The following is a 17,124-nucleotide window of genomic DNA, read 5'->3' as shown; positions in this document are numbered from 1 at the left end:
TGTAGAGAACAATGAACAATATAATTGGAAACCGCCAGACAGGGAATCACCAACCACTGTGGGTGAAGAGAGACTGCAGGGGTCACACGACTTGAAAAAGGCAAAGCAAAGTCAGATGTCTCAGTTCCAGCATAAGTGTTTTAATATACCTGTTTTAGACCCAAATGTAATAAATATATTCTAAGATCTTGACAAAGAGAAAGTTCAAAAACTGAGTTCCCCCTCCACCAACAGATTAACTACAAGTACGCAAAATAGTGGTTGCTGGATTTTTTTCAAGTAACTGCACTCTTTAATATGTTGTGGCTGATTTTCAACTTAATAAATGTACAGCTACACTGGGTTCTACTGTACAGATATTCTTTTATCCACTTAACCAATCACCTTTCCACGGACACATAGGTTACTCCTAATCGCTTGCCCCTATAACCATTGGTTCAGAGACCATCCTCAAAAATACAGTTGTACACTTACTCAACCATCTCCTAGGGGTAGATTCCTAGAAGTGTAATTGCTGAGTCAAAGGTAATACATCTTGTAAATTTTGATACATATTGCTAAACTGTCTTCAGAAAGTTTCCACTAATTTTTCTCGCCAACTTTGCATGGCAGTGCCTACCTCCCACATTCTAAGTCTTGCAAATGGTTTTTTATCTTTGCGCAAATTTTTTTTTATCTTTGCACATAGGATAGCTAACATATGATAAATAATTTTTAACTTGCATTTTTCTCGTTAGCAGTATTGAATGTTTTCATAGGTTTGTTGTTCATTTTTAAAACATCAAATAAAACATGACATTTTGATGATATCATAAGTCTATATCCATACAGCCTTATCTAGTCTGTATGTACATAAAGAGATGTAGGGAAGGATGTTCATCAGTGATTAACAGTTGCCTATATCTGGGTGGTGGGTTTTGGGATAGTTTTTTCTTTTTACAAAGTAAAGGTATGTTTTTAAAAGTACAATTCTTCTTATAAGTAGCATTTTTATTACTCTTTAGAGACAGGGTCTCGCTCTATCACCCAGACTAGAGTGCAGTGGTACAATCATAGCTCACTACAGCCTCAAACTCCTGGGGTCGAGCAATCCTCCTACCTCAGCCTCCTAAGTAGCTAGGAGGACAGGCACATGCCATGGCACCTAGCTAATTAAAAAAAAAAAAATTGTAGAGAATGGGTCTTGCTATGTTGCCCAGACTGGCCTCAAATTCGTGGGCTCAAGCAATCCTCCTGCCTCAGCCTCCCAAAATGTTGCGATTACAGGCATGAGCCACTGTGCCTGACCACAAGTAGCATCTATTTATAAGATTCTTTTTATAAGGAGCAAAAAATAAAGCTATTTTCATTTTAAAAAACATTTACATTCTAGGATATGTTTCATGCTTAGGATAAATTTTGCACAAGCATATCTTCATAACAATACTCAGGTAAAATCCTGATGTTAGTGAAAATCACCAGGATAAAAAGGCATTTTAGCAGCTTTTTGTTTATTCTCTAAGTCTAGTCTTCAAGTTAAAACAACAACAACGACAACAACAACCCACCACATCACAGTCTGGTTTTTACCTATTTTGAATGTTTTTCCATGGTCAGGCCTGTGTGCCAGGCCACTACAGAGATGAAAGATCCAGCCCTGCCCTCAAGGTACTTATAGTCGAGCAGGATGTCCCCAGTGGGAGATTCTAGAGTCCTGAGGACTCTTAGAAGTGCTCTTATCAGTAGCATCTTAATTACTTTAAAATGGATTTTAAATGGAAAGGGAGTTTGCAATAACAGCAAATGCATATTGACGGCTCTTTAGTGCCTGGTGCTGTTCTAAGTCCTTATGACTACCCTGTGAAATAAGTTCCACCATGACCCCAATTTTCCTGAAGAGGAGACTGAGGCATGGAGAGCTTTAGTATTTTGCCCAATGTCACACAGCTAGTAGATGGGGATCCCCATGTGAAACTACTCACTGATTGTCCTACTCTCTTTTGGTTTTATCTTTTTAGCAGACACCAAATGAGGAATGTTTGTTCCTGGAAAGGCTGGAGGAGAACCATTACAACACCTATATATCCAAGAAGCATGCAGAGAAGAATTGGTTTGTTGGCCTCAAGAAGAATGGAAGCTGCAAACGCGGTCCTCGGACTCACTATGGCCAGAAAGCAATCTTGTTTCTCCCCCTGCCAGTCTCTTCCGATTAAAGAGATCTGTTCTGGGTGTTGACCACTCCAGAGAAGCTTCGAGGGGTCCTCACCCGGTTGACCCAAAAATGTTCCCTTGACCATTGGCTGCGCTAACCCCCAGCCCACAGAGCCTGAATTTGTAAGCAACTTGCTTCTAAATGCCCAGTTCACTTCTTTGCAGAGCCTTTTACCCCTGCACAGTTTAGAACAGAGGGACCAAATTGCTTCTAGGAGTCAACTGGCTGGCCAGTCTGGGTCTGGGTTTGGATCTCCAATTGCCTCTTGCAGGCTGAGTCCCTCAATGCAAAAGTGGGGCCAAATGAAGTGTGTTAAGGGGTCTGCTAAGTGGGACATTAGTAACTGCACACTATTTCCCTCTACTGAGTAAACCCTGTCTGTGATTCCCCCAAACATCTGGCATGGCTCCCTTTTGTCCTTCCTGTGCCCTGCAAATATTAGCAAAGAAGCTTCATGCCAGGTTAGGAAGGCAGCGTTCCATGACCAGAAACAGGGACAAGGAAATCCCCCCTTCAGAACAGAGGCATCTAAAATGGAAAGGAGAGATTGGATTCTGGTGGGTAACTTAGAAGGATGGCATCTCCATGTAGAATAAATGAAGAAAGGGAGGCCCAGCCTCAGGAAGGCAGAATCAATCCTTGGGAGTCATTACCACGCCTTGACCTTCCCAAGGTTACTCAGCAGCAGAGAGCCCTGGGTGACTTCAGGTGGAGAGCACTAGAAGTGGTTTTTTGATAACAAGCAAGGATATCAGAGCTGGGAAATTCATGTGGATCTGGGGACTGAGTGTGGGAGTGAGGAGAAAGAAAGGGAAACTGGCTGAGGGGATATCATAAAAAGAGGATGATTTCAGAAGGAGAAGGAAGAAGAAAGTAATGCCACATTGTGCTTGGCCCCTGGTAAGCAGAGGCTTTGGGGTCCTAGCCCAGTGCTTCTCCAACACTGAAGTGCTTGCAGATCATCTGGCGACCTGGTTTGAATGGAGATTCTGATTCAGTGGGTTGGGGGCAGAGTTTCTGCAGTTCCATCAGGCCCCCAGGTACAGGTGCTGACAATACTGCTGCCCTACCCGCCATACGTTAAGGAGCAGGGTCCTGGTCCTAAAGAGTGTTATTCAAATGAAGGTGGTTCGACTCCCCGAACCTCACCTGACCTCAACTCACCCTTAAAAATGCACACCTCATGAGTCTACCTGAGCATTCAGGCAGCACTGACAATAGTTATGCCTGTACTAAGGAGCATGATTTTAAGATGCTTTGGCCCAATGCCTATAAAATGCCCATTTCGAAGATATACAAAAACATACTTCAAAAATGTTAAACCCCTACCAACAGCTTTTCCCAAGAGACCGTTTGTATTACCATTACTTGTATAAATATGCTTCCTGCTTAAACTTGACCCAAGTGGCTAGCAAATTAGAAACACCATTCATCTCTAACATATGATACTGATGCCATGTAAAGGCCTTTAATAAGCCATTGAAATTTACTGTGAGACTGTATGTTTTAATTGCATTTAAAAATATATAGCTTGAAAGCAGTTAAACTGATTAGTATTCAGGCACTGAGAACGATAGTAATAGGATACAATGTATAAGCTACTCACTTATCTGATACTTACATTTACCTATAAAATGAGATTTTTGTTTTCCACTGTGCTATTACAAATTTTGTTTTGGAAGCAGGAACTCTTAAGCAATGGTAATTGTGAATAAAAATTGATGAGAGTGTTAGCTCATGTTTCATATGAAATTGAAGTAATTGTTAACTAAAAACAATTCCTTAGTAACTGAACTGTCATATTTAGAATGGAAGGAAAATGACAATTTGTGAAAGTTCAAAGCAATAGTGAAATTGAAGAATTGACCTAAGTAAGCTGACATTATGGTTAATAATAGTATTTTAGATTTGTGCAGCAAAATGATTTCATAACTTTTTTGTTTTTGTTACTTGGATAAGATCAATCTGTTTTATTTTAGTAAATCTTTGCAGGCAAGTTAGAGAAACTGCAGTGTGGCTTAACGTCTCTTTAGTATGAAGATTTGGCCAGAAAAAGATGCCCAGAGAGGAAATCTAAGATAATTATAATGGTCCATACTTTTTACTGTATGAATCAAACTCAAGCATAACATTGGCCAAGGAAAATTAAATACCATTGCTAACTTGTGAAATGGAAGTCTGTGATTTCAGAGATGCAAAGCATTGTAGTAAAAACACCAGTGTGACCTCGACCATCTATCAATGACTATTAAGGTGCCTACTGTGTGCTAGGCACTGTACTGGATACTGGGGACCTTGTCTGTCTGGTTTGCTGCTGTATCTTCTCCCAGGGCATTATATTTATGAAGAAAGATGCTGTGGATTCAATTCTTTCAGTCAAGAATAAACACAGACTTTGTAGGTTCCTGCTGAATAAACAGCAAATCCCAGAAACCCAGATTTTGGAAGAATCAGCAACCCCCAGCATAAAATAAACCCCTATCAAAATGTCAGAGGACATGGCAAGGTAAACTTAGCATTTTCATCTTGAGAATCGGGTCAGCTTCAGGGGGACTGCTTTCAAATCAGCCAAAGAGCGTGTCAGATCTTCTCAGAAGGAAGAGGTTGGTAGCTCCCTGCTCTGTTTTGAACATGCTCTAGTTCATTAACCTGGGGACATTCCCATTGCTGTCTTAAGTAAGTCTCATAGCCAGCTCCTGTCATGTGCCTCTCATATGGATTCATTTTCGGGCCAGCTCTGAACAAAGCATCATGAACATATGTGCTTTTGGTCATTTGCAATGTGATGGTGGTGGAGGTAGGTATTGGTTTCCTTGGAAGGCATGATAAGAAAGATTCCTATGGCCAACAGTGTGTGTGAACAAAAAACTGATTGGAGCATCAGCTGTTACTGAAGGTCCTTGCTTTGTGTCAGAGGCAAAGGAACCCAAGTCGCCAAGTCCCCAGCCTTGAGTGTACTGCTGACAACTAAACTCACAGGCTGCAAAGCAGACCTCTGATGAAGACGCCTGTCATTTCACATCACTGTCTTTTTGTGTATCATAGTCTGCACCTTACAAATATTAATAAATGTTCCAATAATAGGTGATAATGTCTCTGAGTTTCTGAGCATCCTGCTGCCTCATCTTTCTATCGAAGGACTTCCCCAGCATCCCTGAGGTGTGGCTGCTTAGTTTGCGATACTTACCTTGTTACCAGATGTCAGACTTTAAAGGCTAACAGGGAATGCGAAGGTAGAAACATTTTTCAATGTGTTTGGAAACAGAAGGCAGTATGGGTGATTTTCTACATTTCTGTTAGGGTAATATACATATACAGGAAATTCGCCTCCTGAGGAGCCAGGCACCATAAACAACTCAGGTGAAACCTTTTCTTCTTAACATAAACCATGTAAAATTATGCTACTATTGTTGAGGTGACTGGCTCGTGCTTAGGCAAAGATATTATATGACCTGAAAAAAAAAACATTTAAGGACTTATTTACAATTTTAAGTCAATGGCAAGAGGGTGGATCTCTTCATCTTAGGAGCCCTGATGTGGAGCTATAGATTTGCTTCTCAGATTTTCTAAATTATCATTCTAAGCAGTGTTTCCTTAAATAAACCTCTGGATCTTATGACATCTTATTCTTAGGAGGAAGTACGCTGCTGCCTAGCACGTCACGCAGAATCACACACACAGATGCACACGCATCATCTAAGGAAAAAGGTGGGGAGAGTGTGCTCACTCTGCTAATTACATACCACAATATTGGTATACCACACTCAATCCTTTCTTTCCCTTCTAAAGTTGCCTAAAGCAATATTTTTCTGCTTTTTGGATCTTGCTCCACCATAAGAACTACATTTTCCATTACAAACTGGCACATACACACTGTTATACATACACACCACTGAAACAAAAATTTCACAAAACTAGATGAGAGGCACTTTGATTCTTCTGTTACATTCCACTAAAACACACTAGTCAAACATCATTTAACTTGGTTCACAACATTCATGGGTCACAACCACAGTTTGAAAAACACTGACTTAAAGCAACTGTTCTTCCCAAAGATGGCGAGACCCAATGAGGATCTTGTGTTATGACTTTAGTGTTTTCAAAGACGCAGTTTGTTCTTGAGTAAACAAGACAAGAGGACATCCTGTTACCCAGGAACCATCTGTTTTGAAGGCTCTGTTAATTCTTTTAGCCTGGTTTGCTGCTAATCATGCAAAATGAATGTAATGGAACAGATTCCATGGGCGCCCACTGCTGCCTCCAAGGCTGGTCTGGCAGATTTTTCTGCTCTTGGAAGCCCTGGAGACTTTGACCCCCCCTCCCGCTCCTTTGGAATTCTCATCACGTTGGGTCTTGAGGTCATTCCCTCCCTAACTCCCACAGTCTTCACTTCATTCCTCTCTGTTGCCTCCCCAACCCCCCACCAATTCCTAGTTCTTAACCATTTCTAATAAAAACATAAAAAGCAGATTGAACCAAGAAAAGGCTATAACCTGGGGCCTCTATGCATCTTCCCCAGCTCCCATCACTTTCTGGAAATGATCCTGTCTCACCTCTTATCTACCATTTAAAAAGTGTGCCATTCCTGGCTCAGTCATAAGCTAAACACCATTGCTGCTGGAATGCAGCTTATACATGGCTCTGCATTTTCCATCTTGGCTGAACCAACTAAACAAAGTAATCCTATGTCTTAAATATTTGGTGGGGTGTGGGTGGCTGAGAATGGACCTCCTGTCAGTGAACTTGACCACAAAGAGAAAAATATAAATATAGTCTTCACTTTTCATATTTATCTGAGTGATATCCTATTTATCATGGGGTGGAAAGGGAGGAGGAATCTCCAATCCTAAGCACTTTTGGGTTGTTATATTAGCTAGTATGGTAGTAGTAGCACATCAGACAAAAATGTGCTGTCAACTACACTTTCACAAATTAACAAAAAATATTTTTGGAAGCAGTAGTGACAAGGTGGAAATATTTAAGCCCAACTGAGCAGCAGGACTTGTATGCTCTCCATTTCAAAATGACTAGGGATGATTTGTTTGACGACCATTAAAATTGAAATAATGGCTAGTAAAAAGTGGGACCTCCGCGCCCCCTCCTTCAAATCCACTCCCCAAAGCTGTCCTCCACCCCCCAGAAAAAACTCCTCTTGCCATTGTACATAAATGTACACTAAAATCGACTCAGAGAACTCAGAGCTTTAGGCCTGGGGATCTGATGCTAGGGACTCCAGACCCTAGTGATTGAACTACCATTCTGTCAATTAACAAGGGAAATGTACTAAATGACTATTGGAATCTTTCTGCAACATTGGACCCACTTTGCGGTTGACATATTGACCATGACATACTACACTGTTAGCTTTCCACCCTAGTTATAAAATTAAAAAGAGAAACCAGGTCACACACAGCCTGAAGCCAGAGGGTGGGTTTGTTTTATAAAATGCACATATTGTAGGGCCTCGCTTTGGGGTCTTCTGATGGTTCTGAGAATGTTTGTGATGTGGGAAGGAGGTATTTCCCAAATTGCTTCCTTCCTTCTTAGCTCCCCACTGTCACGCAGGCTATATTTACACATTCAGCAGCTAAACATTGGTGTCTGTTTTATTACATAAACAAGGAAAACCTCACATGTCCTTGATGCGCTTTTCTATCAGCCTTAATGAAGGGTTGGGCATTCCCTGTTTGGAACTGTGTTCAATTTAAGGATTTGGTTCACTTGGCCAAAGTGTTTGGGGATAGAGCTGTAAATAGTCAATTTGTGCCAATTGTCACAGAGACACACTTCACTGTGATTTTCACATTTCATGTTTTCTTAGGAAATAATTTTTTTTAGTCTGACCCATAGATACATAAGAGTAAGATGTTGGATTATTTTCTAATATGCCTTATTCTCCAAAATAAGTTATAGGAATGTATTATATACTAACTCGTTTTGCATGGATTAGAAAAACAAGACTGTTCAGAGCCTGGGAATATCAACTGTATTAAGAGTTTAGCAACTTCCTGTGGAAATGAATAGTAAAATCTATTGCATTCTCAAAACAGAACACCTGCATTAGGGACAGTGCTATTGACCCAGGAAATGGTACAAGTTTTAAGACTGGGCAGATTGTTTCTGCTAATACAGGACAAAATTGCAAATCCAAGATGGTTGTGCAGAGAGAGCACATGACAGGGAAATATGTTTCTATATCCTTGATGCTACTGAAATCTGCTGTATATTTAATTGAGGTGAAAAAGAGGTAGGTTTTTGGTTTTCTTTTTTGAGACGGAGTCTCACTCTGTTGCCCAGGCTGGAGTCCAGTGGTGTAATCTCAGCTCACTGCAACCTCCACCTCCCAGGTTCAAGTGATTCTCCTGCCTCAGCCTCCCGAGTAGCTGAGACTACAGGCATCCACCACCATGCCAGCTAATTTTTGTATTTTTAGTAGAGACGGGGCTTCACCATGTTAGCCAGGATGGTCTCGATCTCCTGACCTCATGATCCGCCCGCCTTGGCCTCTCAAACTGCTGGGATTACAGGTGTGAGCCACCATGCCCGGCCAAAAAGAGGTAGGTTTTATAGATTGCTTGAAAATGTATAAGAATTGCTTGAACCCAGGAGGTGGAGGTTGCAGTGAGCCAAGATCATGCCACTGCACTCCAGCCTGGGCAACAGAGCAAGACGAAAGAAAGAGAGAAAGAGAGAGAAAGAAAGAAAAGGGCAGGGCAGGGCAGGGCAGGGCAGGGTAGGGCAGGGAGAGAGAGAAGAGAGAAGAGGGAGGCAGAGGGAGAAAGAAATGAAAGAAAGAAAAAAAGAAAAGAAGGAAAAAAGGGAAGGAAAGAAAAGAAGGAAAGGAAGGAAAGGAAGGAAGGAAGGAAGGAAGGAAGGAGAGAGAGAGAAAATGTATAACTCCAAGAAACTTCACTTCAAAAAACTTCACTCTGTCGCCCAGGCTAGAGCACAGTGGCATGATCTCGGCTCACTGCAACCTCCGCCTCCTGGGTTCAAGTGATTCTCCTGCCTCAGCCTCCTGAGTAGCTGGGACTACAGGCGAGTATCACCACGCCCGGCTAATTTTTGTATTTTTAATCAGGGATTTGCCATGTCGCCAGGCTGGTCTCGAACTCGTGACCTCAAGTGATCTGCCCGCCTCAGCCGCCCAAAGTGCTGGGATTACAGGTATGAGCCACTATGCCCAGCCCATCCATTAACTATTTATTGTCTATATTAGTCAGGGTCCAGTCAGGAGACAGAAACCACACAAATCATTTGAATAGGGGGGATATTTTAATGGAAAGAATTGTTAACTAGTAAAAGGGATTAACTACTAAGAAGGGTAAGGAGATCTCTAAAGAACATTGGAATAGCAGGTGTAGAGAGCAACTACTATCTTCAAAGCTGAGGAGAGTATTCAAGGAAGGAACTCATTTGAAAAAGGACACCCTGTCAAGATGAGACTCAGGCTGCATTCGAGATATGTCCATGGCCCACTGGATGGTGAAGAATTTCACCGAGGTGCTTCATTCCCACTAGAATGCTGGTGAAACTCTCTGGAAGCAACTTGCTGGGGTGCCAGTAAAACTCGCCAAAAGGTGTGCACCAGCAGGTCTCCACAGGGAGCTGCCCAGTGGCCACTGCACCATAGGAGCAAGAAGAAACACAGGAGCAAGAAGAAAAGTACAAGAACCCCAAAGAAATGCCCCTTCTTCTGATAGTGTCTCCCCAGCGCCCTCTACTGACAAACGTTACTTCATATCAGCTGGTATAGAAATGTTTTCAGGGTTCCGCTTCACTGTAGCAAAATGATGCAAAGAGTAGATTTGGAGCAGAAAAGCAATAAACTGTTAACTGTCATAAACATGATTTAGATACTCTGCTAGATACAGAGTATTCAAAGATGAAAAAAGGTGGTTCTTTCTCTGAAAAAGCTTATAGTGGTGGAGAAAGTGCTAATTTTTTTGGCTTTATTTCCTTTAAAAAAAAATGCTATCTTTCTAAGCCTTCTGAGATTCTCAGAAGAACACTAGGTATGTTCAAGGTACTATCTTTACATATTGTTGAGTCATTCCCTACTTTAAATTAACACAAATCAACATGAGATACAGATACAGAAGAAGATACCTTAGAAGTCAGACAGAGTTGCAATCTTGACTCCTCCACTTACTGACTTTGTAACTTTGGGCAAATTACTTAATCTGTCTGTGCCTCCATTTCCTCCTCTGTAAAATGAGGATACAAATAGTATCAACCTCACAGAGTTGTTGGGAAGATTAAATGAGAGGGAGGCATGCAAGTATTTTTAACAAAATATCTAGCATATAATAAGGATTAAATAAACGTGCCATTATTTTTATAATAAATATCCTATATATTATATAATAAGATAGGACTAAAAATAACCTTTTAGAGCCTCCATTTAGGTTCCGAGTGATCAATTTCATGAATCCGTATTTGGAGAGATCTTGTTCCACAGCAGTGCATATGAAAAAGATGAGAATCTTAGTTGACTCCAAGTTTAATAAGACCCAGATGATGATAATTTCCCTATTGTAGTTTCAGCTGGTCAGCCCACATGTGGACTATGGTATCTTATTCTAGATGCTGCATATTAAATAAACCTTTATAAATTTTAAAACAAAATTATGTGGAGAATAACGGATGACTAGTAAAGGGCCATAAAAACATATACAAAACAAACAAACAAAAAACAACTAAAGAAACGAGATTTGTTTAGTTAAGAGAAGATTTAAAAGATACCATAGCTCTCTTCAGCTAGTTCAAGGGTCATATTGTTTTTCTTGCTCTGGTCATCAAAATGAGTATAGGCATTGTACAAAGTTCCAGCCTATCCCCTGTCTGCAATCTATATGGATGATCCTCAATGAAACCTTAACCTTCTTTCTAATCACCTGTCCTAATGTTACTTGGGAGGGGCACTGGTTAAATCACTAGGTTTTTCATTCAATCACTTGTCCATTCTTTCAACAAATATTTCTTAAGACCTAAATATGCACTAGGTCTGGTGGGTGCAAGGGTGCACAGTAAACCTCTTTCCTGGAGCTTACACTCTCATAAAGGGAGACAGATATTGATGAACACATTTTTCAAATTTCAACCATTTGCATATTGCTTCCAAAATTTTTGCCATATATACCTATTGTCTGATTATGGTACTTCTCATTCATATAATTTATGTAAGATGGATTGTTTTATCTACTTTAAGGCCCACTGTATGCAAAAATACTCATAAAAGTGTAAGTATTCATTACTAGTAGTACTATATAGATATTTCTTCTAATACACATTAAAATAAACATATAACTTTAACATCATAAAAGGACATCCACATACCATCTCTCCCGTCATACATATACCACACTTTAGGAAGTAATTTACCCAAGGAATCACACAGAGAAATGTAAAACTGCAACTATCACAGCTGCTTGCAAAGAAGTATCCAGTGTCCTCGGACCATATAAGAAGGGAATTTCACTTCATTTCACTTAAGAGCTTCCCCCAGGAAGTCAGCTGATATCTGAAGGAAGAGTAAGAGTTGACTAGTTAAAGAGATATGGCAAGGCTTGTGAAGAACACTCCAGATAGAGGCAGCAGCATGTGCCAAGGCCCTGTGACAGGAAAAAGAATGATGCCAGTGAGGCTCAAGTATAGAAGGCAAGGGGCGGCAGGGCATGGTATGAAGGAAGGCCATCCAGGGAGGTAGAAGCCAGTGATAGAAGAGGGAAGCTGGTGGACTCCATTCTCCACCATCTGCAGACAACCATGTAGAAGCCACATATACACGATCATCCTCTCTCCCCACACAGCTGAATTATAACACTTCCCTAGACCCTCTGCCAAAGGACACAAATAATCAGTAACAGCATGCATGTTTCTGGCCTGGATTCAAATCTGAAACTCTGAAATGTATTTCAGACATGAAACTTTGGAAGCTGAAGTTGTATTTGCTAAATACTTACATCTTTCATGGAGGCTTTTTTTCATTCCATTCAGCAGGTGGAGTATAGGAAAATTCTTTTTATTCCCAACATATTCCCTTAAACCCAAAAGGAAAAACAAGGTTTGCCAGCATAGCTGAGGTGCGAGTTAGAACAGGGAAGCAGTGATTCTGTTCTGTATCTGAGTCTCATTCATATTGAAAACATGAAGTAATTAGCTTCTTATTGCTGTACTTCCAGAGATTCTGATTTTGATATTTCTGTCCAAGTTTGGGTAGCTATGCTACTATTCAGTCCAAAAACAAATGAAGCAGCTTAAAAAGAATCACACAACCAAAAACCACATCTTTCACAAGCTACAAAAACAGAAAGACAACTTGGAAACTTTTCAGAGATGGTGCCAGTTTCATGACTCAGGGACAGGAGAAGGGGAATTGGCTGGCTGGAGGCAATGTCTTAATCTGGGTATGAAAATAGACAACATACATATGTTTTTATAGATCTAAGGAGGAAAACTCAACAGCTCACATTACTTTTCAGAAACTAGCTCCTTGCCAGGCGCGGTGGCTCAAGCCTGTAATCCCAGCACTTTGGGAGGCCGAGGTGGGCAGATCACGAGGTCAGGAGTTTGAGACCATCATGGCTAACACGGTGAAACCCCGTCTCTACTAAAAATACAAAAAAATTAGCTGGGCGTGGTGGCAGGTGCCTGTAGTCCCAGCTACTCGGGAGGCTGAGGCAGGAGAATGGCATGAACCCGGGAGGCGGAGCTTGCAGTGAGCCGAGATCGTGCCACTGCACTCCAGCCTGGGCGACACAGCAAGACTCCATCCCAAAAAAAAAAAAAGAAACTAGCTCCTTAGAGTCATAAGGTCAAATAGTGATCCCATGGAAAGAACAAAGAAATCAAAGGGAAATAAAGTGAATAGAGACAAAATATTTTTGGTATTCCAGGTTCTATAAGAAACATGACTGATTCTTTATAATAACCACTCTGAATTGATCTCACTCTTTTTTCTAAAAGGCATGGGGCTGGGTGCCATGCCTCACCATGTAAGCCATGGTGGCTCACATCTGTAATCCCAGCACTTAGAGAGGCCGAGGCAGGTGGATCATTTGAGGTCAGGAGTTCGAGACCAGCCTGGCTAACATGGAGAAACCCCATCTCTACTAAAAACACAAAAATTAGCCAGACATGGTGGCGCATGCCTGTAATCCCAGCCATTCGGGAGGCTGAGGCACAAGAATCACCTGAACCTGGGAGGCAGAGGTTGCAGTGAGCTGAGATCATGCCACTGCACTACAGCCTGGGTGACAGAGTGAGACTCTGTCTCAGAAAATCTCAGAAAAAATAAATAAATAAATAAATAAAAGTTTAAAAGGCATGGAGATCTGCCTTCCTGACAACCAAACAATAAAGTAGTTTCTGAATTCCTGGTATGGAAGAAGGGATTGTAATAGACACCAAAGAATCCAGAGAACAAAAAACCGATACTATTGAGAAGTTCACACTCACAACTTGGCTGGAGAATGTGATATACGAACAAATCATTAAATGTAACAGGAGAGCACTAAGAGGAATATGGACTGGATGCTACCAGAACACAGGTAGGAGGAAAAATTCTTCCCAGGGGAGTTAAGGAAGACTTCCCAGACGAGTAACATTTCAGTTCTATCAGAAGAGATAAGCAGGCACTATGGTTTGTATGTTTGCATGTCCTCAAAATTCATGTGTTGAAACTGAATCACCAATGGGATAGTGGTGGGAGATGGGACCTTTGGGAGGTGATTGGTCAATGGAATTAGTGCCCTTATAAAAGAGGCCTGATGGAACTGCCTTGTCCCTTCCACTGTGAGGACAAAGCCAAAAGGAGTCATGAACCACTTTCTATGAACCAGAAAGTGGGCCCTTGCCAGACACCAAATCTGCCGATGCCTTGATCTTGAGCTTCCCAGCTTCCAGAACTGTGAACAATAAATTTCTGTTGTTTATAAGCTATTCAGTCTGTGGTATTTTTTTACAGCAGCCCAGACAGACTAAGACAGCAGGTGTCTACCAGGTGGGGAAGTAGGAAAAGGAAGCAGGACCATGGAGTCTCACCTCACTCGTGGATTAGATACCAGAGAGTCACGCACGAAAGGGAGCCACACATGGTCAAAGTCACCCCCAACAAGCCTGCAGGGAGACACATGTACCATCCTTGGGCAAATCCAATATGGCCGTTCCTTTCTCCCACATGGAAACAGATCACAGATCACTGCTTCTTCAGCTGAGCACCAGAGGAAGTCACTGACATGTGTTTGGGGGCTACATCCTGTGAATATAGTGAATAATTAAGCACCATAATCACCCTTGGCCAAGAAGTGCTCCTGGTATGAGAGGCTCAGAAAACTGGGGTAACAGCAGACTCCCACCTCACCTCTCACTGCCCTGGGACCACAAATGCAAGGAGTAGAAGGATGAGCAGATCACCCACACTATTAACTGTGACGTTTTCTTTTCTCTCTCCTGAGTAAGTAAAGTTTCTTTCCTGTGAGTTAACTGTGTGTGTAATGTCACTTTCCTGCCAAGTAGAGGGCACAAGCTCTGGAGTCCTCTGATGCCAATACTGTATTTGTGATTTCCCTAAGACTTGGTCTCCCTATCTCTAATACAGAGAGAACAGCATAAGCATCTTCACACAGTTGGCATGAGGATTCAGTGAACTAAGCCATGCAGATTGCACAGAAACACTGTGAGGCACAGGGAAAGTGGTCCATGCGTATTTACTATTACTGCTATTATTATGACTCCAGTCAGAGGAGACAGCACGGGTTTGGGCACAAGGACAAGAACACCAGGTTTAAAGGATGTTGAGCAGCACAACTTGCCAGAGGTGAAGCCTGTAAAGTAGGAAACTTACTTCACAAATCTGGGGAATTTGGGAAGGTTCTTTATTGCAGGACTAAGCTTCCACTCTGCCTTTAGGCAAGAAGGAACCAGTGGAGATTTTAAGCAGGTAAGTCATAACTCGACATTTTGATTAAACTGAGATAGCTCTAGCTGTAGCGTGGAAAAGAAGATGGGAAAATCAGCCAGGAGGCTCCTGCAGGAGCTTGGTGTTGAGATAAGGAGAAAATAAATTGGCCAGGTGCAGTGACTCACGCCTGTAATCCCAGCACTTTGGGAGGTCGAGGCAGGAGGATCACTTGAGGCCAGAAGTTGGAGACCAGCCTGGCCAACATGATGAAACCCCATCTCTACTAAAAATACAAAAATTAGCTGGGCGTGGTGGCATATGCCTGTAATCCCAGCTACTCAGGAGGCTGAGGCATGAGAATCACTTGAACCCAGGAGGCAGAGGTTGCAGTGAGCTGAGACCACACCACTGCACTCCAGCCTGGGCAAAAGAACAAGACTCTGTCTCAAAAAAAAAAAAAAGAAAGAAAGAAAGAAAATGAATTCACAATGATGATGATGACAATGACGATGATAATAATAGTCTTGGCGTGGGTCCCCCAAAAACAGACCCTGAGACCATGACTTGGGTGCAGGTTGAGAGGAAAGTCCAAGAACTACAAGTTGAGGGAGGAGAAAGTCAGACGTGGAAGAAAGAAGGGCCAACAAAAGGCATATCCCTGAGCAGGTCACTGCTGTAGAAAACTGGCCTTAATTCCAATGGGGGCACTCTGAGGAATTATGGAGGAAACACCTAAGAATTGCCCAACAAGGGAAGCTGGGGTACTTACCCATTGACTTCCATCCTTCTCTGGTTGAGGGTTTCTACTAGAGGTGTAAATCCCAGGACTTCTGGGCTGCTCTGCCTCTGGAATGACAAGCTCCTGGAGCACCCGAGGAAGTCCTTGGGGAGAGAAAGAGAGAGAGGTGGGCTTCGAGGTGGGAAGCTTTGAGTTTGATTGGGAACTGTCTTTCAGGGCTGCATGAGAGCTCAGAAGTGGCTGACAGGATATGGGGGGTTGGAGAGGAGGAGGAGGAGGAGGAAGAGGAGGAAGAGTAATTGCAGCAGGCAACCTTTACTGGGTGTTTCCCATGAGCCAGGCATGGTGCTAAGCACTTCATATAAATGCATTATCACAGTCTACCCTTACAACCCTCAGGAGGTGACGATGCTATTTGTATCTTCATCTTATAGATGGGGAAACTGAAGCACCAAGAGGATATATGATATACCCAAACTCACACAGCAAGTAAGTGATGACACCCATACTTGAGCTCATGTATTCCGACTCCGGGGTCCACACCTTCCATCACTACTCTATACTGCATCAGAGAGAATGGCAACATGCTGGGAAGAAGGGATGAATCTGAGAACAATTTAGGGTAGTGCTGTCCATAGAATTTTCTATAATGATGGAAATAATATCTGTGCTGTGCAGTATGGTAGTCATTAGCCACATGTGACTCTTGAGCACTTGGAAATGTGAATTGTGTGACTGAAGAATTAAAATTTGAATTTTATGTAAATTTAATTAATTTAAATTGAAATAGCAATGCATGACTAGTGGCTACTGTACTGAACAATGAAAATGTAGGAGGTAGACTATCCTGCACTGAAGAAGGTGAAGGTGACTTAGAACTTCACCAACATGATGATATGATACTGCACGGTGACGTGTGTCACACAGTAAGTTACTAAGAGTATTAACAAATCTGAAATTAGGGTGGGCGTGGTGGCTTGTGCCTGTAATTCCAGCACTTTGGGAGGTGGATTGCTTGAGCCCAGGAGCCCAGGAGTTTGAGACCAGCCTAGGCAATATGGCGAAATCCCCTCTCTACAAAAAAATACAAAAATTAGCCAGGTGTGGTGGCACACGCCTATAGTCCCAGGTACTGGGGAGGCTAAGGTGGGAGGATCTGTTGAGCCTGGGAGGTTGAGGCTGCAGTGGGCTGGGATCACACCACTGCACTCCAGCCTGGGCGACAGAGTGAGATCCTATCGCAAAACAAACAAACAAAATCTGAAATTAATGAATTTTAAATTTTTTATT

The 17,124-nt window shown here is 42.1% G+C and overlaps 1 protein-coding gene and 1 long non-coding RNA gene across 9 annotated transcripts in view; one reads left to right on the top strand and one right to left on the bottom strand.

Moving 5' to 3' along the window:
- FGF1 (fibroblast growth factor 1) overlaps positions 1-5,282 on the top strand; it is a 108,007-nt gene extending 102,725 nt beyond the window's left edge. For 5 of the 8 annotated variants that reach the window (XM_054488665.2, XM_054488664.2, XM_054488663.2 and 2 more), the window contains one exon: positions 1,998-5,282. In XM_054488665.2, coding sequence (XP_054344640.1) covers positions 1,998-2,192 — 195 coding nt within the window. In that variant the 3' untranslated portion in view covers positions 2,193-5,282. The remainder of the gene's footprint in view (positions 1-1,997) is intronic. The other 3 variants (XM_054488666.2, XM_063665593.1, XM_063665594.1) reach the window with 2 other exon arrangements.
- Positions 5,283-15,870: 10,588 nt separating this feature from the next.
- Positions 15,871-17,124, bottom strand: part of LOC129036938 (uncharacterized) — a 257,911-nt gene continuing 256,657 nt past the window's right edge. Inside the window, exon 5 of the long non-coding RNA XR_008502690.2 lies at positions 15,871-15,977. This is a non-coding gene — a long non-coding RNA (uncharacterized LOC129036938). The remainder of the gene's footprint in view (positions 15,978-17,124) is intronic.

The sequence above is a fragment of the Pongo pygmaeus genome, chromosome 4 (genome assembly GCF_028885625.2).
Source record: "Pongo pygmaeus isolate AG05252 chromosome 4, NHGRI_mPonPyg2-v2.0_pri, whole genome shotgun sequence".
NCBI classification, from domain to species: Eukaryota; Metazoa; Chordata; class Mammalia; order Primates; family Hominidae; genus Pongo; species Pongo pygmaeus.
This window is presented reverse-complemented; position numbering and strand designations above follow the sequence as displayed.